The 22,755-nt window shown below is 55.4% G+C and overlaps 1 protein-coding gene across 4 annotated transcripts in view; it reads right to left on the bottom strand.

Annotated features, from left to right (window-relative positions):
- Nucleotides 1-2,331: 2,331 nt before the first annotated feature.
- D2HGDH (D-2-hydroxyglutarate dehydrogenase) overlaps nt 2,332-22,755 on the bottom strand; it is a 33,043-nt gene continuing 12,619 nt past the window's right edge. For all 4 annotated transcript variants that reach the window (XM_017870692.1, XM_017870693.1, XM_017870691.1 and 1 more), the window contains 4 exons: nt 19,444-19,587; nt 18,462-18,604; nt 12,778-12,943; nt 2,332-3,415 (listed from right to left, as the gene is read on the bottom strand). In XM_017870692.1, the coding sequence (XP_017726181.1) occupies nt 3,156-3,415; nt 12,778-12,943; nt 18,462-18,604; nt 19,444-19,587 (713 nt within the window). In that variant the 3' untranslated portion in view covers nt 2,332-3,155. The remainder of the gene's footprint in view (nt 3,416-12,777; nt 12,944-18,461; nt 18,605-19,443; nt 19,588-22,755) is intronic.

The raw sequence follows: 22,755 nt of genomic DNA, 5'->3' as shown, positions 1-22,755 counted from the left end.
TCACGGCCTCCCAGCCACCCTGCGGCGTGCGTTTTCCTCACGGCAGACAGGCCGTTCCTCGGGCCAGCCAGTGTCTCTGGCACCTGCTTTGCCTGGCTGTGCTGTATTTCACGTCATCTAAAGGCACAAAAGGAAAGCCTGAGGGGGTTCTAAGAAGCCCGTCCCCATTGCTGGATCAACTGGAGGTGAATATGGCAAGGCAGGGCAGCAGTGGAGATGGCGGGACCCAGCCACGGAGCTCCAGGAACAAGTGCCCATGGCTGGCGGCGGGGCTGGCACTGGCAGGATGTGCCCAGCACTGGTCTGCTCCAGCCCAATGGTCACCAGAGCCTCCTGGAGCCAGAACCCCGGGAAAGAGCAGCCACAGCCTCTTCCTCCCGCAACAGTCCTGGGACCGTGTCTGCTTCCCCAGTCCCCAGAGGCCCGGCGGCAGGCAGTGTGGACACAGAGGTCCTGCTCTCCCAGGGTCCAGAGGGCACTAGAGGGAGGAATTCCTCCTCCGCCCTCCGCAGGCACTGCCAGCTGGTGTCCCTTAGCAGGCGAGGCCAGGCCTCTGTACCATAGCCCGTGCTGAGCCCAGATCCTCACAGGAAGCGCGGGGCTCTGGGCTTTTCCGTCACCCGGCTGGCCTCTCCAACAACAGGAGTGAGCATTTAGACCATGGCCAGGGTGAAGGGGGCCCTTAGGAGGGTGATGGACCCCAGCTCTGAGAATCACAGGTCCCTACCCAGGGGAGGGACGTGGGGTCGTGCAGCCAGCATGGGCAGAAACTTGAAAGCCCCCAAGCCACCCCTGGGCCAGTAGCAGCCACCCAGGACAGGATGGCAGGTGCACAGCCAGGGTCAGAAGGTCAGCAACTCACCCTGGCCTGCAGCCTACCCAGCAGGGACCATGTGCCTGGTAGCGGAGCTAGAGGAACAAGTGGAAAAATGGCCAGCCCCCAACCAGAGGTCAGAGGGAAGAGGAGGAGCTACTGGCGGACCTCGGGGCACACGGGCACATGCTGTGGGGCTTCCTGTCAGGCACCCATGCAGCCTGAGTTCTGCTCTGTGCAACAGATACTGTAGGGCTGCCCATGGGTACCCAGCCTGGGATGACAGAAGAGTGGCCACAGCCCAGGGACAGAGCCAGGCCTTGGCCAGAGAGGCAGGACAGCCCCAGGTGCCCCCAGGCACAGCAGGGAGTAGCTCAGGCATTGGAACCCACTGGTTCTGCTGGGCCAGTGTGAGGGGCATGAAAGTGCCCGATTTGTGCCTTAAAAGCATGCTGGATCGGCTGGACACAGAGGCTCAGGCCTGTAATTCCAACACTTTGGAAGGCTGAGGTGGGAGGCTGCTGGAGTTCAAGACCAGCCTGGGCAACACAGGGAGACCTCATCTCTACAAAAAAATTTTAAAAATTATCTGGGCATGGCCAGGCGTGGTAGCTCATGCCTGGAATCCCAGCACTTTGGGAGGCCAAGGCAGGCGGATCATGAGGTCAGGAGATCGAGACCATCTGGCTAACACGGTGAAACCCCATCTTTACTAAAAATACAAAAAATTTGCCGGGCGAGGTGGCGGGTGCCGGTAGTCCCAGCTACTTGTGAGGCTGAGGCAGAAGCATGGCGTGAACCCGGGAGGTGGAGCTTGCAGTGAGCCGAGATCACACTCCAGCCTGGGTGACAGAGTGAGACTCTGTCTCAAAATAAATAAATAAATAAATAAGTAAATAAATAAATAAATAAATAATCTGGGCATGACGGCTCACACCTGTACTCCCAGCTACTCAGGAGGCTGAGGTGGGAGGATCACTTGAGCCCAGGAGGTTGAGGCTGCACTGAGCTGACTGTACCCCTGCACTCCAGCCTGGGTGACAGAGTAAGATCCTGTCTCAAAAAAAAAGATCATGCTCGACAAAGGCCCCCACCCCATCCCCCGAGAACCTCCACCAGGAGGATGTGGCCGGTCCACAGAGGCCCCGGCTACGCAGGCGGGCTCTGCAGGGTGGTGGGCCAGAGGTACGTTTCCCCCTCTGAGCAGGATCCGAGATTCTGGACGCCCACAGAGACAGGAGGGGCCCACGGATCCACCTTGGTCAGGTACAGCCACCGAGGGCCTCCAGGACCACCAAGGGTTACAAGGTGCCCGTTCCATGCCCAGGCCTGCCCTGTGCAGCCGGTGGGAGCTCAGCTGCCACCAGGACAGTGCATGGGGACAGGGGGCACAGTGACAGTCACAGTAGCGTCAGGCCCGGCTACACCATGGCCCAGTGGTCTGGGGGCTGTAAACGGGATGCACAGGCCCTTCGTGACGGGCTTCCCAAGATGATTTCCAGTAACAGAAGCAAAGAGAAGGTTGTAACCAATTCAGATTTTTACTGGACATTCATGACAGAAAGAGATGTGCGTCCAGCTGCATCGCCCAGCCCATCCGCTACCCAGCGCAGCTGACGAGCAGAAACGCACTCTGCAGTGGCCCCTGTCCGCGCCGGAGCCCTCGCCCGCAGCACCACGTTCTTCATAGAAGTAGAACCTGAGACTCAGAGCACAGCTTGCCCTGATAACTGTCTTCCCAGCTGGCAGCCCTCTAGAAGATGGGGGAAATGACACATGCCTGTCACTCAGGCCCAGACACAAGCCACAGTCACCCCTCCCGAGGGCGTCCACGGCCTGAGGGACCTGGCTCCATTCAGCAGAGCCGTAGCGTTCTGGTCATCTCGACAACCCATGATCATGGCCCGCGTGGTCCTGCCCACAGCCCCCCGCTGCCCACGCACTGCCTGGGGAACCAGCAGCAAATAGGCGGAAGAACCACCCAGTGTCAGCTCCCCAGACTGCAGCAGGCAAGGTGGAGCCAGGGACCACCACCAGGCAAGTGAGACCCAGCCCCGCCTCCACGTGGGCAAAGCTGCCGCCACCCCGGCCCGTCCAGGATGGCCGCAGAGGCCCCACCTCGCCCTGCAAAGGAGGGAGCCTGCCGCGTTCCCCGCTCTGCCAGACGCTCCTGCCTGAGGGCCTGCGTCCAGCAGTTCCCCAGTGTGGGCTCCCAGTCCCTCCAACTAGGTGCCTGGTGCCCTGCCCACTGCCGGCTCATCACTCAGAGCCACTGCCAACGCTCCCGCCCGAGAGCCATCCGCTGACCCCCAGCGGGCCTTGGCAGTAGTGGGAGCGGCCGTCAGGCCTGGCTGGGCAGCATCTTGTAGGGGTTGAGGATGCCCTTGGGGTCCAGCAGGGCCTTGAGCTGCTGCATGAGCTGCAGGGCCTCGGGTGGCTTGCTGTAGCCCAGCACGTCCCTCTTCCTGAAGCCCACGCCGTGCTCTGCACTGACGCTGCCCTGCTGCCTGGCCGTCCACTCATACACGTGGGGCTCCAGGGCGCCCAGGAGCGACGCGCTGAAGGCCTCCGCCGTCACATTGAGGTGCAGGTTACCATCTCCTGGAGGGACAAAGGTACACAGGTCAGGCTGGGCGGGGCAGCCCCCAGAACCCCCCTCCTCCCCCAACAGCCCCTCCCAAGATCCCCTCCCTAGCAACCCTCAGACCCCGGGCTGAGCCTCACCCTCATGCCACCCGCCCCGGACGTGCCGACCCCTCCTCTGGGGCCGCTGCTACCTTGGCTTCTCCCTGCTTCTTTCCCCAAGTTCTCCCCGATCTTCCTACTCCCTCTGCCCAGGGCTCCCATCTCCCCAAGTTCTCCCCACTCTTCCTACTCCCTCTGCCCAGGACTCGCATCTCCCCAGGCGGAGAGTGAGCACATGAGCAACTGCATGGCCTGCCTGTCACTGCCTTCCTCCTGACCTGGAAGAGCCCAGACAATCTCCCAGTCTGTACCCCCAGCACCTGGTCAGATGGAAGGGTCCGCAGTGGCGCCCATGGTAGCTCTATCTGGATGCCCCCACCCCACGGACATCTCCCCTGGAGCTGCCCAGCCAGTGCTCACTGCAGACAAAGCCCTGGCTCCCAGCCGCCTCCTCTCTGGTCCACTCACCCTACACTGAGCCCCCAGGGTGGTGGCTCTCCAAGCACACCTTGGCCCTGGCCCACCCCACGCACAATCTTCTCTTCTGACCTCAGAGGTGAAGAAGGCGACGGCTCACAGAAGAGGCTGGGGACAGCCAAGGTCAGAGCCAAGTGAGGATCCCGCCCCACCTCCGGGCCAGCAGGAGACGAAGCCAGAAACCAGCTCAAGGGCTGCCCAGACGAGACCAGTGGCTTTTAACGCAGAGCTGCACACTGAGGAGGAGCCCCAGAGGTAAACCGGGATGCACCACCCCCAACTGTGCCATGCTGGGGTGAGGGCTGTTTTCCCACAAAGGCAACAGAGAAGCGGCAGATCCAAAAAAGCTCCCCCGACTCAGGTCCTGCCTAAGAGCAGCACAGAATGACAAGGGCAAAGACCCTCCCTCCACCAGAACCCACAAAGGTAAAGGCGGCTCCAGGCCCTGCCATCCTCTGCCAGCTCCCTGCCTCCTCCAAGATGCCTCCTGGAGACTCACAGTCCATGTCCTGTCATGTGACGTCCCTAAAACTTGACTGTTTGCTGAGGACGCCACATGGGCCTGAATTCATAGCCAGCTCTTGAGAATCCCTCATTCCCTGGCCACTCCCAAGCAGACATGAAACACGTGTCGATGAGCCTCTGTATTTCTATTAATCTGCGGGTAGCTGCAGGGTCCAGCCCAGCTGGGAACTAGAAAGGGTAGACAGAAAAAGATTTCTCCACCCCTGAGAGAACAGACCCGAGGCAGGGAGTTCAGCAGGGACCCCGCCCACAGTCCCCACCCCGCCCAGTCCCCACAGACTCAGGCCAGAGAGGGAGGGACTTGCCCAGGGAGGACTGGTTGTGAAAGAGAAAAACCACATCCACAGAAAATGTTCGTTTTGCTTTGCTTTTTGAGACAGGGTCTCCCTCTGTCACCCAGGCCGGAGTGCAGTAGAGCAATCCTAGCTCACTGCTTCATCCTCCTGTGCTCAAGCAGTCCTCCTACCTCTGCCTCCTGAGTAGCTGGGACTGCAGGCAGGTACCGCCACGCCTGGCTAATTATTTTTTTTTACAGAGATGGTGGGATGTTTCACCATGTTGACCAGGCTGGTCTTGAACTCCTGACCTCGAGCAGTCCTCCCACCTCGGCTTCCCAAAGCGCTGAGATTACAGGTGTGAGCCACGTGCCTGGCTTCCACAGAGTATGTGAATACAGTCATGCTTCATAACAATGTTTCACCCAACACCGGACCACAGAGATGATGTTGGTTCCATAACATTAAAATGGAGCTGAAAAATTGCCATCACCTTAATTATGATGCCACCATGTTGTAGCACAATTACTTTTTTTTTTTTCAGACGGAGTTTCGCTCTTGTTGCCCAGGCTGGAGTACAATGGTGTAATCTCGGTTCACCGCAACCTCTGTCTCCCAGGTCCAAGCAATTCTCCTGCCTCAGCCTCCTGGGAGCAGCTGGGATTACAGGCACCGGCCACCACGCCCAGCTCATTTTGTATTTTTAGTAGAGATGGGGTTTCTCCATGTTGAGGCTGGTCTCAAACTCCTGACATCAGGTGATCCGCCTGCCTCGGCCTCCCAAAGTGCTGGGATTACAGGCATGAGCCACCGCGCCTGGCCAATTACTTGTTAATATCAGTTTAGGGTAGCCTCAGTACGCAGTGTTTATAAAGTCTAGAGTAGGGTCTGGTCATTTCCTAGGCCTTTGCAATCCCTCACCCCTCACCCACAGCTTCGCCAGAGCAACCTCCAGTCCCGCGAGACCCACTCGTGATGGGCACCCTACACAGGTGTGGCATTCTTACCTTTTATACCGTATTTTTATGGTCCCTTTTCTAGGATTAGCTTTTGTGTTCAGGCACATAGCACCGTTTCACAACTGCTTCCGGCATTACGTGGATGACGGCTGTGGTTTGTCACCTGGGGTAATGGCAACACCACACAGCCTTGGTGTGGAAGAGGCTGTCCCATCTGGGTGTGAGTGCCCTCCGGGATGCTAGCACAAAAGGAAACCACCTAATGACACATTTCTCAGGACGCATGCCCGTCATTAAGCAACACCCAACTATATTCCCGACCAACGGCCAGCCTGTACCCGGGTCTGCAGCCGAAACTCACGCTGCCTCGGGTCCCAAACCCAGGTGAGAATGTGCCGATTACAGAGGTTCTGGGGGGGGCCCCGGGCCCTCACCCTCTCCACCCACTGCAGAAGCAAACCACCTCCCCTGCAGGCCTCAAATAATACCTACAGATAAAGACCTAACGAATATGAGCTCATGCCAAAAACACACACACAAGAAGACAAACCACCACGGGCGAGGTCAGAATCAGACCCACAAATACCTCAGACGCTGTCATTTCCAGACACAGAACACAAAGGTGTCATATGTAAAGAAATAAGAGACAAAAAACAAAACCACAAAATCTGACCAAGCAGTTTTTAAATATCCACGCCAATCTTCTGGAGGGGAAACACATCATGGCTGGCCTGTAGACCTTAACAGACAGGTCTGACGGCCGATCACACACAGCAGAGAACGCCACGCCGGAGACACTGCAAATAGCATCCAAACAGCGAGTGGCGGGAGGCGGGACCCGGGACCCTGGTAGCGGCCGACAAGAAACAAGGGGGCTTGGACTGAGTTCCAGGAAGAGAAGAGAGGGAGAAGAAACAGTGTTTGAAGAGACTCTGGTGGCTGAGGAATTTCTAAAGCCAGCAAGACCCCAAAGCCCAACAAGTGCCAGGCAGGTAAAAAACACTCACCCAGCCGAACCAGAGTGAAACTGCAGAACCCCAAAGACGACGGGCGGAAGGAGCTGAAAGCAGCAAGAAGGAAAAAGCCAGCCGGGCGTGGCGGCTCACGCCTGCAATCCCAGCACTTTGGAAGACCAAAGTGGGTGGATCACGAGGTCAGGAGTTGGAGACCAGCCTGGCCAGTATGGCAAAACCCCGTCTCCACTAAAAATACAAAAATTAGCTGGGCGTGGTGGTGCACACCTGTAGTCCCAGCTGCTCAGGAGGCTGAGGCAGGAGAATCGCCTGAACCCGGGAGGTGGAGGTTTCAGTGAGGTGAAGTCGCACCACTGCACTCCAACCTGGGTGACAGCGGGACTCCATCTCAAAAAAAAAAGAAAGAAGAAAAAGCAGATCCCCTCCATTCCCCCCGAAGGGAACTGCCCTGCACTGAGGCTGTCTCGGCAACAGCAGACATTGAAGAGAGGACAGAAGCTCCCCTCTGCCACCGGGAAGCGACTGTCAACCCAGAACCATTGAAATCCACTGAGGAAAAGACATTTTTATTAACTAAATCACTTCCAGACAAGTAAAACCTGTGCTGTTCTGTCACCTATTTTCCATGCCAGGGAAAATTCTGGAGGCTGAGATTCAAGCAGAGGCTGTGTGCAGTTTGGCTACGCAGAATCAGGACAGTAACATGGTGACAGGGTTATGCGTGGCTAAACAAGGCAGAACCAGAATACACCCCCAAACAGCATGCAGGTGCCCCTCAGTGTCCCTGGGGGCCTGGATACAGGACGCCTTGGATATCAAAATCCTCAGATGCTCAAGTCTCTGACAGGAAATGGCGTGGGATTTGCATATGAACTACACACATCCTCCTGTATACTTTTTTTCTTGAGACAGAGTTTTGCTCTTTTGCCCAAGCTGGAGTGCAGTGGCACAACCTCGGCTCACTGCAACCTCTGCCTCCCAGGTTCAAGCGATTCTCCTGCCTCAGCCTCCCAAGCAGCTGGGATTACAGGCACGTGCCACCAAACCTGGCTAATTTTTGTATTTTTAGTAGAGATGTGGTTTCACCATGTTGGCCAGGCTGGTCTCAAACTCCTGACCTCCGGTGATCCACCCACTTCAGCCTCCCATACTGCTGGGATTACAAACGTAAGCCACCGTGCCTGGCCCCTCCTGTACACTTTAAATCACCTCTAGCTTACTTACGTTGCCTGGTACGATGGAAATGCTGTGTCTGTCACTGTTACACTGCATCATCTTTGTTTATTTTTTATTGTTGCATTTTTTTATTGTTGTATTGTTATTTCTGTGGTTGAATCTGATGTGAAGCCCGCAAATACAGGGTCTAACCATAAACCGGGGGGAAAACGACAGCCAAAGTGACGGGGCCCTGAGGTCCTCACACTGCGCAGCCATCAGGGCTCCTAGAGAGGCAGAACCAGCAGGATGTGTGTGTACAGAGAGAGCGAGCAAGAGAGTGAGATTATACATATTTAGAGGAAGATACAGAGAAAGAGTGACACACTGAGACACAGGTAGATGACAGACACTGATTGTAATGAACTGACTCATGGGACTGAGGGAGCTAAGTCTAAAATCTGAAGTCCAGGTCAGCAGGCTGGAGATCCCAGCAGGAGCTGGTGCTGCAGCTCAAGTCTCCATCTGGGCCAGAATCCCCTCTTCCTTTGCGCTTGTGGCCTTCGATTGACTGGGTAAGGCCCACCCACACTGCGGTGGGAGATCGCCTGTACCCAACATCTACTGATTTAAATGTTAATCACGCATAAAAAATACCTTCACAGAAACATCCAGACTGGAGTTGGACCAAACGAGGGTACCAGGGCCCAGCCAAGCGGACACAGAGAATTCACCATCACACATTGTTTGGGAGGAGGATAGTGACTCTGATTAACCTCAAACCCAGAGGGCTAGAAACGCCTGCTATGCTGCTAGGGCGACCACCAACAGTTAGTAAATGGCAAAAAGCTAAATGACAAGGAACATAAACCACAAGAAGAGCAAAAACCAGAGGAAAAAAACAGACAAGAAGTGAGAGACAAAGAGCAGGGTGAAGTAAACAAACCCAAATAATGGGCCGTAGGACCTGCTCGGCAGCCAAACGCTCTCATTCGAGACGGCAAACAAGTACGCGAAAAACCTGTCCAGGGGTGTCCACAAGAAACACGTCTAAATCATTATGGATAGAAAAGCTGAAAGTAACAGGAGGAAAAACAACACGTCAGGCAAACACTAAAGAAAAGAAAGTTAGCATCACTGTGTAATAAACAAAGCAGACACCAAGGCAACAGGCAATGCTGGAGATAAAGCGTGAGTTCATCGCGATAAGCGATTCAGTTTCCCAGAACGAAGAGACGAACCTCATGTCCTCTTGCCCCTAAGACCACGTCTCCAGAACTGGCAAAGCTACAGGAGAAACAGATGAGTCCGCTGTCAGCGGATTTCTAACACCTCCCTCAGGGAGTGGCAGGTCAGCAGGATGCAGAATGAGCACAGGATGTATACGTTTTATCTGACGGATCTGTACAAACACTGATTCCACCAACTGCAGAGAGCACAGTGTTTTCAAGCACTCCACGGTTACGAAAGCTGATCACAAGCTGGCCACTGATCAAGTTTCAAAAATCTGATCTGATAAGGGCCAAGTTTCCTGGGTATAATGTAATAAAAAAGAAATCAATAATTTTTAAAATAACTAGAAAACCACCACGTTTGGAAATTAAGAAATACACTTCTGGCCGGGCACGGTGGCTCAAGCCTGTAATCCCAGCACTTTGGGAGGCCGAGACGGGCGGATCACGAGGTCAGGAGATCGAGACCATCCTGGCTAACACGGTGAAACCCCATCTCTACTAAAAAATACAAAAAAAAAAACTAGCCGGGCGAGGTGGCGGGCGCCTGTAGTCCCAGCTACTCCGGAGGCTGAGGCAGGAGAATAGCGTGAACCCGGGAGGCAGAGCTTGCAGTGAGCTGAGGTCCGGCCACTGCACTCCAGCCTGGGCGACAGAGCAACACTCGTCTCAAAAAAAAAAAAAAAAAAAAAAGAAATACACTTCTCCATAACTCATGGGTCAAAGAAGAAATGATAATGCAAGCAGCAAATAATGCCAGGCACAGTACCTCACACCTATAATCTTTGGCTTTGAGAGGCCAAGGAGGGAGCATTGCTTGAGGCCCGGAGTTCAAGACCAGCCTGGCCACACAACTGGCTCTACATGACTCTGGATCTACACATGTGTGTAGTGTAGATCAGATCTCACTGTGTTGCCCAGGCTGATCCAGAACTACTGGACTCCAGTGATCTTCCCACCATGGCTTCCCGAAGTACTGAGATTACAGGTGTGAGCCACCAAACTGGGCCTACAAAAAATTTTTTTTTTAGTTAGCCAGGACTGCTGGCGTGTGTGAGGTGGCGGGTCTGCTGGATCCCAGAAGGTTGACAGCGAGACCCTGTCCCCTCAAAAAAAAAAAAAAAAAAAAGGGTGTGGGGGGCATCCCACAAATGCTAGATACAAAGAAAACAAAAGAATATTTGAATAACTTTATGCCAATATGGAAAAAAATAGAAAAACCAATCTAGAAGAAAGGAAAGCTCGAAAGTCCTACAGCTACTGAAGAAATTGAGCTATAATTTTAAAATACTCCCCCCAAAAAAACCTCCAGGCCCAAACAGCTCCACTGGCAAGTTCTGCATAATATTCATGTTATGATTTTGATACCAAAATCCAGCATGGACAGAAGAAAGGAACAGTGTGGAACAGAATCACCCACCAAGACCCCTGTCAAAATCCCACACCAAACATAAACTCATCTAGCTAGATACAAAAAGGATGACGGCCCCCTCGGGCCCACCCCAGAAACACAGACTCATCTGCTTCCAGCAGGATCAATCACTGTAACTTACCACACTGACTGCAGGTAGACAAGCACCTGGTCACCATGGGAGATGCAGGAAAAGCATTTAAACAATTCAACATTCATTCTTGCTTTTTTTTTTTTTTGAGATGGAGTTTCACTCTTGTTGCCCAGGCTGGAGTGCAATGGTGCAATCTCTGCTCACTGCAACCTCCGCCTCCTGGGTTCAAGCGATTCTCCTGCCTCAGCTGGGATTACAGGTGCCCACCACCATGCCCAGCTATTTTTAGTAGAGACGGAGTTTCACCATGTTGGCCAGGCCGGCCTCAAACTCCTGACCTTAGGTGATCCACCAGCCTCAGCCTCCTAAAGTGCTGGGATTACAGGCATAAGCTGCCATGCCTGGCCTAAACTACATTTAATATGTTGAATAAATAAAAGAAAAGATGGTGGAAGTAATCAAAAAGATAAACAGTACCAGAAGAGAATCAGGCGTCGGCCACTGTACCCGGACTTTTTTTTTTTTTTTTTGAGATGGAGTCTCGCTCTGTTACCCAGGCTGGAGGGCAGTGGCACGATCTTGGCTCACTGCAACCTCCGCCTCCTGGGTTCAAGCGATTCTCTTGCCTCAGCCTCCCAAGTAGCTGGGATTACAGGTGCCTGCCACCATGCCCAGTTAATTTTTTGTATTTTTTATAGAGGCGGGGTTTCATCATGTTGGCCAGGCTGGTCTCGAACTCCTGACCTCAGGTGATCCACCCTCCTCAGCCTCCCAAAGTGCTGCGATTACAGGCGTGAGCCACTGCGCCCGGCCCATTCTTGCTTTCACAAAGTAACAGCGGGCTCATTCAATTTCTGACCAAGATGGTCTGCTTTATCTGTGGCCAAGAGACTGAAGTTACCTGCAGAGGAGGAAATCTCCTGGCTCGAAGTCATATTTTGAATTACTGGGGCTCCCGTACCTCTCTTCTCTGGATGACACACCCATCATGCCCTTACCCTCTTACCATTCAGGAGTCCTGCCTTCCTATCACAGAAGATTACCATCCAGTCTATGTCAAATCCTCCAGACGTACCCGTCCCACAGGCTGGGCAACTTTGGGCAAGTTACTTAAATTCTCTGAACCTGTTCACATGTGTGTAAAAGGGAAGCGACAGCACCAGTCCTAAAAGCTGCTGTGCACAGAAGTTTCTGCACATCAAGTGCTCAGAATGGTGCCTGGGACGGCACAGGCCCTTCGTAAATAATACATATTATTCCCACACGCTCTACATCCCCAGCCTGCCCCCACCCCTGCCCTATAAGCTGGCCTTTTAGATGCCTCGCTCCAAGGCTCCCAAGAACTGATGGGAAAACGGCCGGGCATGCTTGCTCACTCCTGTAATCCCAGCACTTTGGGAGGCTGAGGAGAGTGAATCACCGGAGGTCAGGAGTTTGAGATCAGCCTGGCCAATATGTTAAAACCCTGTCTCTACTAAAAATACAAAAATTAGCCAGGCCTGGTGGTGGACGCCTGTAGTCCCAGCTACTTGGGAGGCTGGGGCAGGAGAACTGCTTGAACCCGGGAGGTGGAGGTTGCAGTGAGCCAAGATTGCACCACTGCACTCCAGCCAGGGTGACAAGAGCGAAACTCCATCTCAAAAAAAAAAAGAACTGATAGGATTGAAACATTTTCTTCCTATGAATTAACAGCTTGCATGTTAAAGCATGATTTTTCTGCAACAAAAAAAGATGATCTGAACGTGGTTTTGAAATCCTCCCATCTGAAAGGGTGGCAGCAGCTGGGGGCTGCAAATCAAGCACAGAAAAGGCCTCGGGGCCAGGCCCTGTGAGAGGAGCCCCCTGAGACCCGTGTCCTGGCCTCTGGGGTTAAGGCTGATGGCCTCCAACCGTGCATCCCAGTGAAGATCCCAGAATGTTCTGGCAAGCTCAGCCATGCGCTCTGCCATCAAAAGTGCACAATGGCAGTCTTTTCCAAAATACTCAAAATGAGTGTGACAATGATTAGGATTTTCCCTTCCCTGTTAGACACCGTGGTCCTGCCAGTGTCTACCAGAGATATGCTAAGCCAGAGACCATGGTCAATCTGCCCTGCCTCGAAGCCTGGCGGGGCGACGGTGACCATGGCATCCACCACCCAGCACACGCAGGACGGTGGCCCCGGGGTGCCGCTCACCCAGGTGGCCGTAGCCCACCACGTGCTTGGCGTGTGGGCCAAGGCGGGCGCGCACGTCAGTCACGATGTCGTAGAGTCGCTCCAAGGGGAGGGAGAGGTCGTACTTGTACACGTAGCCGTCTCGGCTCAGCGCCTCTGTGATCCTTTCCCTCAGGGCCCACAGCATCTAGAGGATGAGACGAGATGAGACAAGGGCTGGCTATGGGAACAGCACCCAGGGAGAGGGGGCACACCACACGGGGTTAGGGCAGTGGCAAGTTCTGTATCTTCACCAGGTGTGGCTCCGACCCTGGAATCGACCCAGGACAGTGAATGCCCCAGACCAGGTGTGGCGCTGACCCTGGACGGCAAATGCCCCAGACCAGGTGTGGCTCTGATCCCAGACAGCAAATGCCCCAGACCAGGTGTGGCTCCGACCTCGGAACTGATCCCGGACAGTGAATGTTCCAGGCTCCACGACAGCACCGAGTACCCTGGGACTCCGGCAATCAGGCGGCTGGGACACCTCATAGGAGGGGGGCAGTGACGATGGAAGGGGGAGGCGCACACCCTGCACCCTCAGGTCATGTCACGGCACAGAGTGGCAAGGGCCAGGGAAGGCCTTGAGGACGAGGATGGGCCCTGGACGCTCCCTGAACCAGAGAAGGGCAGGGTAGGGAAGGGGGCACAAAGAGCCACCCAGGCAGACGGGAAGACAGCAGGGCCCAGGCAGCTCAAGGGGCATGTCGGGGCAGGAGGGAGGGACACGGCAGGCGGACCATGGGGAGGGAAGGACATGGTGGGCGGGTCGTGGGGGAGGGAAGGACATGGTGGGCGGGTCGTGGGGGAGGAGGGACACGGCAGTCAGGCCAAGAGGGAGGAAGGATTCTGAAGAGGAACAGATGGTGCTGGCGGCTAAAGTGGAACCTGGGGCCAAATCCTGGGGCTCAGATCAACTGGCCTGTGGTTTGCTGGGCTTTTCCTTGCTTCCAGCTTTCATTGTGGAGATCTGCACCACAAGAAGACAGAGCCATCCTCTCTGGGCTGCAGGACCACCTCTCCCCTGCAGGGTCCCACCCAGGGCTCAAGCCCAGCACCTGCCCCTCCAGAGGCAGGAAATTCTAAGAGAAAGACTTGGCTGGGCGCAGTGGCTCACACCTGTAATCCCAGAGCTTTGGGAGGCTGAGGCAGGAGGATGACTTGAGCCCAGAAGTTTGAGACCAGCCTGAGTCACATAGGGAGACCCCGTCTCTTAAAAACAATAAAAATCGGCCGGGCCTGGTGGCTCACGCCTGTAATCCCCGCACTTTGGGAGGCCGAGGCAGGCAGATCACGAGGTCAGGTTATCGAGACCATCCTGGTTAACACGGTGAAACCCCATGTCTACTAAAAATACAAAAAATTAGCCGGGCGTGGTGGCAGGCGTCTGTAGTCCCAGCTACTCCAGAGGCTGAGGCGGGAGAATGTCATGAACCTGGGAGGCGGAGCTTGCAGTGAGCCGAGATTGCACCACTGCACTCTAGCCTGGGCGACAGAGAGAGACTCCGTCTTAAAAAAATAAATAAAAATAAAAAACAAATAAATAAAAATCAGCTGGTTTGGTGGTGGGCACCTGTAGAATCAGCTACTCAGGAGGCTGAGGCGGGAGGATCGCTTGAGCCCAGGAGGTCGAGGCTGCAGTGAGCTGCAACTGTGTCACTGCACTCCAGCCTGGGTGAGAGTGAGACTCTGTCTCAAAAAAAAGAAAAAAGACTCTGTTTTTTTGACATAACCACAATGCCACACTCACACTTAAAAAAATAACAACTCCTCACCATCACTGGGAATCTAGCCAGTGTCCAAAATTCCCCCAATTCCCCACCACCAATTTTTTATTTTTTGAAGTCTCACCATGTTGCTCAGGCTGGTCTCAAACTCCTGGGCTCAAGTGATCCTCCTGCCTCTGTTGGGAGGAAGTCCCCCAAAAACTGGCCATAAACAAAATCTCTGTAGCAATGTAACACGTCCAGAAAGGCCATACGGCCTAAGCTGGAAGGTTGTGAGTTTACGGGAACCTGGCCCAGGGCGGAAAACCGCTTAAAGGCATTCTTTTTTTTTTTTTTTTTTGAGACGGAGTCTCGCTCTGTCACCCAGGCTGGAGTGCAGTGGCCAGATCTCAGCTCACTGCAAGCTCCGCCTCCCAGGTTCACGCCATTCTCCTGCCTCAGCTCCCAAATAGCTGGGACTACAGGCGCCGCCACCTCGCCCGGCTAGTTTTTTGTATTTTTAGTAGAGACGGGGTTTCACCGTGTTAGCCAGGATGGTCTCGATCTCCTGACCTTGTGATCCGCCCGTCTCGGCCTCCCAAAGTGCTGGGATTACAGGCTTGAGCCACCACGCCCGGCCTTAAGCCACAAACAAAAGCCTGAGCGATCTGTGTCTTAAGGGCATGTTCCTGCTGCAATTAATTCGGCCCATCCCTTCGTTTCCCTTAAGGGATACTTTTAATGAATTTAATATCTATAGAAACAATGCTAAGGACTGGTTTGCTGTTAATAAACATGTGGGTAAATCTCTGTCAGCTCTGAAGGCTGTGAGACCGGATTCCCCACTTCACACCTCTACATTTCTGCGTGTGTGTCTGTAACTCCTCTAACGCCACTGGGTTAGGGTCTCCCGACCGAGCTGGCCTCGGCCTCCCAAAGCTCTGGGATTACAGGCCTGAGCCACCGGGCCGGCCCCTCTCAAACTTTTAGAGCTAGTTTGGTGAGATCAGCCCCTTGGGTCATGCCATGCCCTGAGCAACCGCGCCTTCTGTAGACCCTTCATCACAGCGGCACGGGCACGGCTGCAAGGCCGGCTTGGTGGGCACCTTGCTGCCTGTGGGGCCTTCCCACCTCCTCATCAGACCAGCCGCCCCGTGTGTCCCCGTGGCCACAAGATGGGCTCTCCCCTTGCCTGCTCATGCCTCAGTCACTTGGCTCCATGCCCACCATCTCTGGAAGGTTCTAGAACATGGCAGGCACACACCCCCTCAGGGCCTTCGTGCTCCTGCACCAGACTTTCTGCTCCCCACACCAAGTCTTTGCTGAAATGACCCCTCAGGGTCATCTTTCCAGCCCTCCCAGCACTCCCCAGCACACCCCATGACCCTGCCTGACCCTGCCCTTCTCCCCGGTGCCTCCTTCTGAGGGGCTCTGAGGGGCTGTGGGCTGAGCTTGTTCCTTCTGCTGTGTGAGTTTCAGGGGTCAAGGCTTCTCCCGCCCTGGTCACTGCTGTCAGCCGGCAGGAACACGGCACAGGGGGCATCTCCCTAACAGGTTTGCTGAGTGACACGTGACGGGTGGATGGGCATTGCCAATCAGACCCACCGTGGTCACTACTCAGAAGAGCCCGGGGCGTCTGACATGACCAGTGTGGCTTCCACTCAGGTGGGCTGAGGCTACAGCGGGGCCTGGGCAGGGCTGAGAGACCCCGTTAAACACAGGACCCCTGCAGCAGCGGCTGGACCTGCGTAAGCCCCATTTTCTCAACATGTCCAAAAACCCAGGGCTCCCAGAAGGGAAAGACCACAAAGTGGAAAGCAGAGAAGAACGGCTCAGGACCTGCCCACAGCCTCGCCAACGCCGGACAATAGCAGAGAAAAGCCTCAGAGCAACTGCACACAAGCGCATATCCGGGTCAACCTGTCAAGCCGCACACCTAAGAAAGGGTGGTTTTGCTATCTGCCAAAAACAAAGGCCAGATTAGCCACCCGTGGAGCATGAGCCGGAACGAGGTACTGACAGACATGCAAGGTCTCTCCCAAACCTGTCCCAGGAAGCTTCTGGAGGTGACTTTGTGAACACAGGACCAGCCCCGCCCGGCCCTGTCCTGGTCATGAACCCGGCTCTGGGCATTAATGTTCAAGGCACAAGTCTAGGACTGGACCAGGCTATGGAGGGGCTGGGGACTGATGGGCAGAGGCTGGGGGCGTTGGGGACAGCCCGCCTGGGGGTGGTGTGGGGCATGATGTGCAGAGGCTGGGGTGTGGGGAGCAGCCCGACCTGGGGTGGCGTGGGAGCTGGTAGGGAAGTTGGAGGTGTCGAGGGCAGCCCTTCTTTGTGGGGGTCGTGGGGGCTGATGTGTGGAGGCCAGGGTGTCAGGGTAGCCCTCCTGGGGATGGTGGGGGGGGGGCTGCATGACTGCCACCCCAGCAAAGCAGCCAGTGTGGGATGAGGGTCCCCGCCCGCACCACCAAGGGCGGTTGGGCTCACGTTCCTGCCCCATCCCGAGCAGAAGCTGAGAGAAGCCCTGGGGGCCGTCCTGCTCTTTCTGCTGGGAAAACAGACTGGCCAGGCAGCTGCTTCAGCCCGGGCCCCTGAATTGGAAGGCACAGGAGTAGATGCAGCCACAGCGATCACGCACACAGATCACGAGGGAGGGTGAGCCCATCTTCATGTGGTCACTGGGGCCTGGGGACTGCTTGTTACTGCAGAAGAATGTAGGGGAGCTGACTGTCACAGTCCACTTAGATAAACGCAGGAAAGGCAGGCAGAGACCTAGGAAGGACGCACACTTGATCATGCCTCTCGGTCCACAGAGACGGCATCACACACCTGCCATTCGCCCAGAGGATGCCCCTGGGCCGGGCACCGGGACACAAGAGTGAGCCCAGCCAACCGCACCCCAGCCCTTGGGAGCAGACACGGTTTTGCCCAGAAGCAGTGGAATCAGGACAGTCAGGCGGCAAAGGTGAGGGGGGATATGGTAAGGGCAACACCCAGGCTAACCCGAGCCTGGAACCAACTAAGCAGGAGTAAAGGCCTGCGCCCACTGCCCAGACCCCGGTGACGGTGACCGAGGGCGCCTCCCACTGCCCAGGCCCCAGTGAAGGTAACTAAGGGCTCCTCCTACCCAGGGCCTGGTAACGGTGACCGAGGGCTACCATTAACCAAGCCCTGGTGACGGTGACCAAGGGCTCCCACTGCCCAGGCCCCAGTGGTGGTGACCGAGGGCTCCTCCCCTGCCCAGGCCCTGCTGACGGTGACCCAGGGCTCCCACTACCCCAGGCCCCAGTGACAATGACCGACGGCTCCCACAGCCCAGGCCCCAGTGATGGTGACCAAGGGCTGCTCCCACTGCCCAGGCCACAGTGACGGTGACCCAGGGCTCTCACTGCCCCAGGCCCCAGTGACAATGACCGACGGCTCCCACAGCCCAGGCCCCGGTGATGGTGACCAAGGGCTCTCACTGCCCCAGGCCTTGACCCTCCTTCCTTTGGCATCCAAAAAGGACAAATAATCCGGTAACACAGTCAAGGCCCCTTCCTCCAGAAAACTGCCCACCCTGGGACTCCTGGGTCCGGGCTAAGCCTCCACAGCCCCAGGGGTTCCTCCTGCCTCCACTCATCCCACACAACTCTAGGCAGAGCTGCTGCTGACTGGCCGCTGAACCACAGGCTGCAGGGCACCAGCAATGGCACAGTCCCCGTGCTCATCCCACAGCATGAGGTTGGGGAAGGACACGGTGGGGAAGAAGTAGTTTTTAAATATTAATGAAAATGGCCTAGACACCAGGAATACATTTTCCATCCAAAGAGATTACTCTCTTAAAGCCGTGAAACCCAGTCACATTTCAGCCATACCCCGCACTGCTTAGGCTGCACCAATGACCCTTCCAGGCATCCCGAGACAAGGCTGGACTTGACGGACAGAGAGGGGACCTGCAAGCAGAACATGGGGCACCTTGACTTTCGTCTGGTCGGTAGCCATGGTCCCGTCAGTCACCAGGCCGGAGCCCAGTGCGTGCTCCAGGAAGCTGCCCAGCTTCTCAGCATCATGGCCTGCGTTGGAGCCTGAAGTCTCGATGAGGACGTAAAACGCACTCTCTAGAAGTAAGCAAGGAAGGCAGAGTGAGCAGAGGCTCCAGCTTCCAGGGCAAGAATCAGGGCTGCTCGGGCGGAATGGCTGTGATAGCAACCACTGATCTTTCGAGGCCAAGAAGGACCCAGGCAGCCTGCGGAGCACACAGCTCTCTGGTTAAGCTTTGAGGAGGTTTAAAAAGTTGTCTTTGGCCAGGCACGGTGGTTCACACCTGTAATCCCAGCACTTTGGAAGGCTGAGGTGGGTGGATCACCTGAGATCACGAGTTCGAGACCAGCCTGGTCAACATGGCAAAACCCCGTCTCTACTAAAAATACAAAAATTAGCCAAGTGTGGTGGCGGGTGCCTGTAATCTCAGCTACTCAGGAGGCTGAGGCAGGAGAAACGTCTGAACCCGGGAGGTGGAGGCTGCAGTGAGCCAAGATCATGACATTGCACTCCAGCCTGGGCCACAGTGAGAAACTCCATCCCTCCACAGAAAAAATTATTGGCTTTTTTCCCAGCATAAAAGTAAAACATGCTTACAGAAAGCAACATGGGAAAACAAAGAAAAGTAGAAATGGAAAGAAAGTCTCCCCACTCACCAAAAATAGCCACTTAGTTCCTTCCCGTCCTTCTTGCAGATAATCAGGAAATCTGTGTAACTACAAACCTTACACAGGACCAGGGCACCCTATTCTTTGTCCTAAATATGTGAAGAGCAGCTTTCTTACACATGAGCCCAACAGCCACTCCACGCTCCGCCCGGGCACCCTCCACCCCCCAGGGCCTCTGAGCCGTCCCATGTGTCCAGAGGTGCAGAAGGAGCTGCAGGACCAGCTGGCCCCTGCATGGGGGTCAGTACCTTGTACCGGGCTGGCCAGGTGGAGATGACGCCCGACCAGTTGCATGCACACAGCATCCATGAACTCGAATGCAGACAGGATCTCGCCCAGCATCCCCTTGCAGGTGCTGAAGGTCTGCAGAACCTCAGCAAAGCCTGGACAGCCTGAAACGGGTCACAGCACGTCAAGCACTGCACAGAGCCAAGCCCAGCCCACCCAAGTCCCCCTTCAAAGCAGCAACATCAGCCCGACTCATGTGGGGTAAGCTGGGCAGCCATGAGGAGTGCAAGGGCTGGCACTGCAAGAAACAGCCCAGGGTTCGCCCGGCAGGTACACGCCTGGTATCACCACCAGCATCTGATCAGGAGGGGAAGGCACCGAAGAACCACACAGCACCTGAGACAGCAGTGGGACTCAGAGGGGGCATATCTTGGGAATTCTGCAAACACAGGGCCAGCAACAGGCAGCCTTTGGGAATGGCTGCATTTCTCTTAACACAATCAGCACTCAGGTCTTCCCTGCACGCAGGACCTCATCCAACAGGCGTTTACCAGACACCCTGAGCTCCCTGCGGTGCTCCACAGTTGGGGGGCTACCAGCAAGGCCCCTGCCCTGGGGAAGCCGACCCTCAAGGACAAAGACGGAAAGGAACTGAGTGGAGGTGTCCACAGGTGTCCAGCCCCAGAGATGCTGCAGCAGGAGGGGGGCCCTGCCCATCTTTCAGGGCGAGATGGGGAAGCAATGTGAAGGCACGTGGGTATCAGAGAAGAATTTTCCAGAGAGAAGGTCTCACAAGTGCAGAGGCTGGAGGCAGACACCTGCACTGGGTGACACAGGAACACCTCGAGGCCTGTGACCCAAGCGCCATGATGGGGTGTGGCTGCAGACGCACAGAGGCCAGGGTGTCGGTGGTGTTGGAGGGTCTGGCGGTGGCTGCAGACGCGCAGAGGCCAGGCTGTGGGAGGTGTCGGTGGTGTTGGAGGGTCTAGCAGTGGGGACTTGGCATCTTGCTCAGAGTGGGTGGGAAGCCCCAGGAAGTGGGACAAGAGTGCCACATGGGAAGTCACCCCAGCTGCAGGAGGGCAGGAGCCAGGGCTGACCAGGGCCCTGGAGAGCTGGACTGAGCCCACGAGTACACGGGACACCAGGGCCATCCTCATAGGCCTGTTCTACATGGTTTAGATGTGGGTGTGGCACAAAGAGGCGAGTGACTCCTATCTGAGACCTGGAGGCAGGAAGAGCAGGATGCGGCAGCCGGGCTGGCCTCGGGCTCCCAGGACCACAGGCAGGTGGCACACAGGTGACTGCAGTTGGAGTGGGATCAGAGCAGAGAGCAGAAAACAGAAAACGTGGATGAAGAGGACCCACTGATCCAGACAGCACTGCCACCCAGAGAGAGTCTGGCAGAAGCAGTCAGGGCTGCCCCAGCCATTCCGGGGTCAGGGGTGAGGAGCCCCACCAGGGGCTGAAGGTGGAGGGTAGGCAAGAAGGGGGTGTGGGAGCAGCATCACAGGCCAGGCTTGTGCCAGAGGCAATAGGCGAGAGGGGCAATGAGAACTGATGGCTGGGTTGGTGGTGGGAGGACAGTGAGTGGCAGCCTTGGTGGGAGGAGCACCAGTGAAGCTGGCAAGTCCTGATTAGGGCAGATCCAGGAGAAGGGGCCTCCACCCAGCAGCGATGGGCTAGGCCACGTGACCCAGCGCCCAGTGAAAACACCACAAACGCTGGGCCAAAAAACACCGAAGAAAAATGCTGAAGAGGCCGGACGCGGTGGCTCACACCTGTAATCCCACACTACGGGAGGCTGAGGCGGGCAGATCACTTGAAGTCAGGAGCTGGAGACCAGCCTGGCCAAATGGTGAAACCCTGTCTCTACTAAAAATACAAAAATTAGCTGGACGTGGTGGCAGGCGCCTGTAATCCCAGCTACTTGGGAGGCTGAGGCAGGAGAATTGCTTGAGGCAGGAGAATTGCTTGAACCAGGAGGCGGAGGTTTCAGTGAGCCGAGATCGCGCCACTGCACTCCAGCCTGGGAGACAAGAGTGAGGCTCTGTCCCAGAAAAACAACAACGCTGAAGAGCGTCAAGAGCAAGGGAAGAGCCTGCCCTGGGGGCTGAGCAGCACCAAGCCCAGCGCCGCTCTTGGCCGACAGCCCTCGCCCTACCAGCAGGTTTGGCCTCAAGCTTCCCAGCCCACCCAGAGTGAGGAATCCAGGAGACCCCCACACGGCCACATCTTAGGAGTCAGGGCCAGAAGCAAGCCTGTCCCAACCAACTTGCCCCGAAGACTGCAGGGGAAGTGGTTGAACAGAATGAGAAAAAAGCAAAATGGAGCCCGGCGCAGGCGTTCATGCCTGTAGCCCCAGCATTTTGGGAGGCCAAGGCAGGAGAATTGTTTGCGCTCAGGAGTTCAAGACCAGCCTGGGCATCACAGTGAGACCCTGTCTCTACAAAACAATTTTTAAAATTTAGCCAGGCATGGTGGTACACACCTGGTCCCAGCTACTTGGGAGGCTGAGGCAGGAGGATCCCTTTAGCACAGGAGGTCAGGGCTGCAAGCGAGCCACGATTGCACCACTGCACTGCAGCCTGGGTGACAGGGCGAGACCTTGTCTCTCAAAAATATACAGAAGAATAATATTAAAAAAAAAAAAACACTTTCCTGATAAATCATGACCCTTGATCAGGCCTACACAGCCCTGTACTGACTTGCTGCCCGGGAGGTTCACAGAATTTCATCCTATGAACTTGGTCACTCCCAGGCTGCACAGACCCAAAACCTGCCAAGCAAAAGCAGAAACAAACCCTCTCTGAAGGAAGGTGCTTTGTCTTTGGCATCTAGGAACCCCTACAAATAATTCTTCAAAAGTAATGAGCTGAACACTGCCACAGCCAGCCAAGCACACGAGAAACTAAGGAGCCAGGAGGGTGAAGCAGCAGGAACAACAGACACTAAAAACAGACCACACAGGCTGGTGCAGTGGCTCAGGCTCACACCTATAACCCCCACACTTTAGGAGGCCACGGTGGGAAGATCGTTTGAGCCCAGGAGTTCAAGAGCAGCCTACGGCAACATAATGAGACCCTGTTTCTACACACAATTTTTTAAAAATTACCTAGGCATGGTGGTATGCACCTGTAATCCCAGCTACTCAAGAGGATGGCTTGAGCCCAGGGACTATGATCACACCACTGCACTTCAGCTTGGGCAACAGAGTGAGACCTTGTCTCTAAAAAAACTTTTACAGACTGACTACAGACTTGAAAAAATGGAATTGCCTGATTATAAAACATCATAAAAAATTATTCAAAGTTTTTTTTTTTTTTTTTTTT

The sequence above is a fragment of the Rhinopithecus bieti genome, unplaced genomic scaffold (assembly GCF_001698545.2).
Source record: "Rhinopithecus bieti isolate Rb0 unplaced genomic scaffold, ASM169854v2 scaffold_5840, whole genome shotgun sequence".
Classification (NCBI taxonomy): domain Eukaryota; kingdom Metazoa; phylum Chordata; class Mammalia; order Primates; family Cercopithecidae; genus Rhinopithecus; species Rhinopithecus bieti.
Note: the sequence above shows the minus strand (reverse complement) of the source record. Positions and strands in the feature narration are given on the sequence as shown.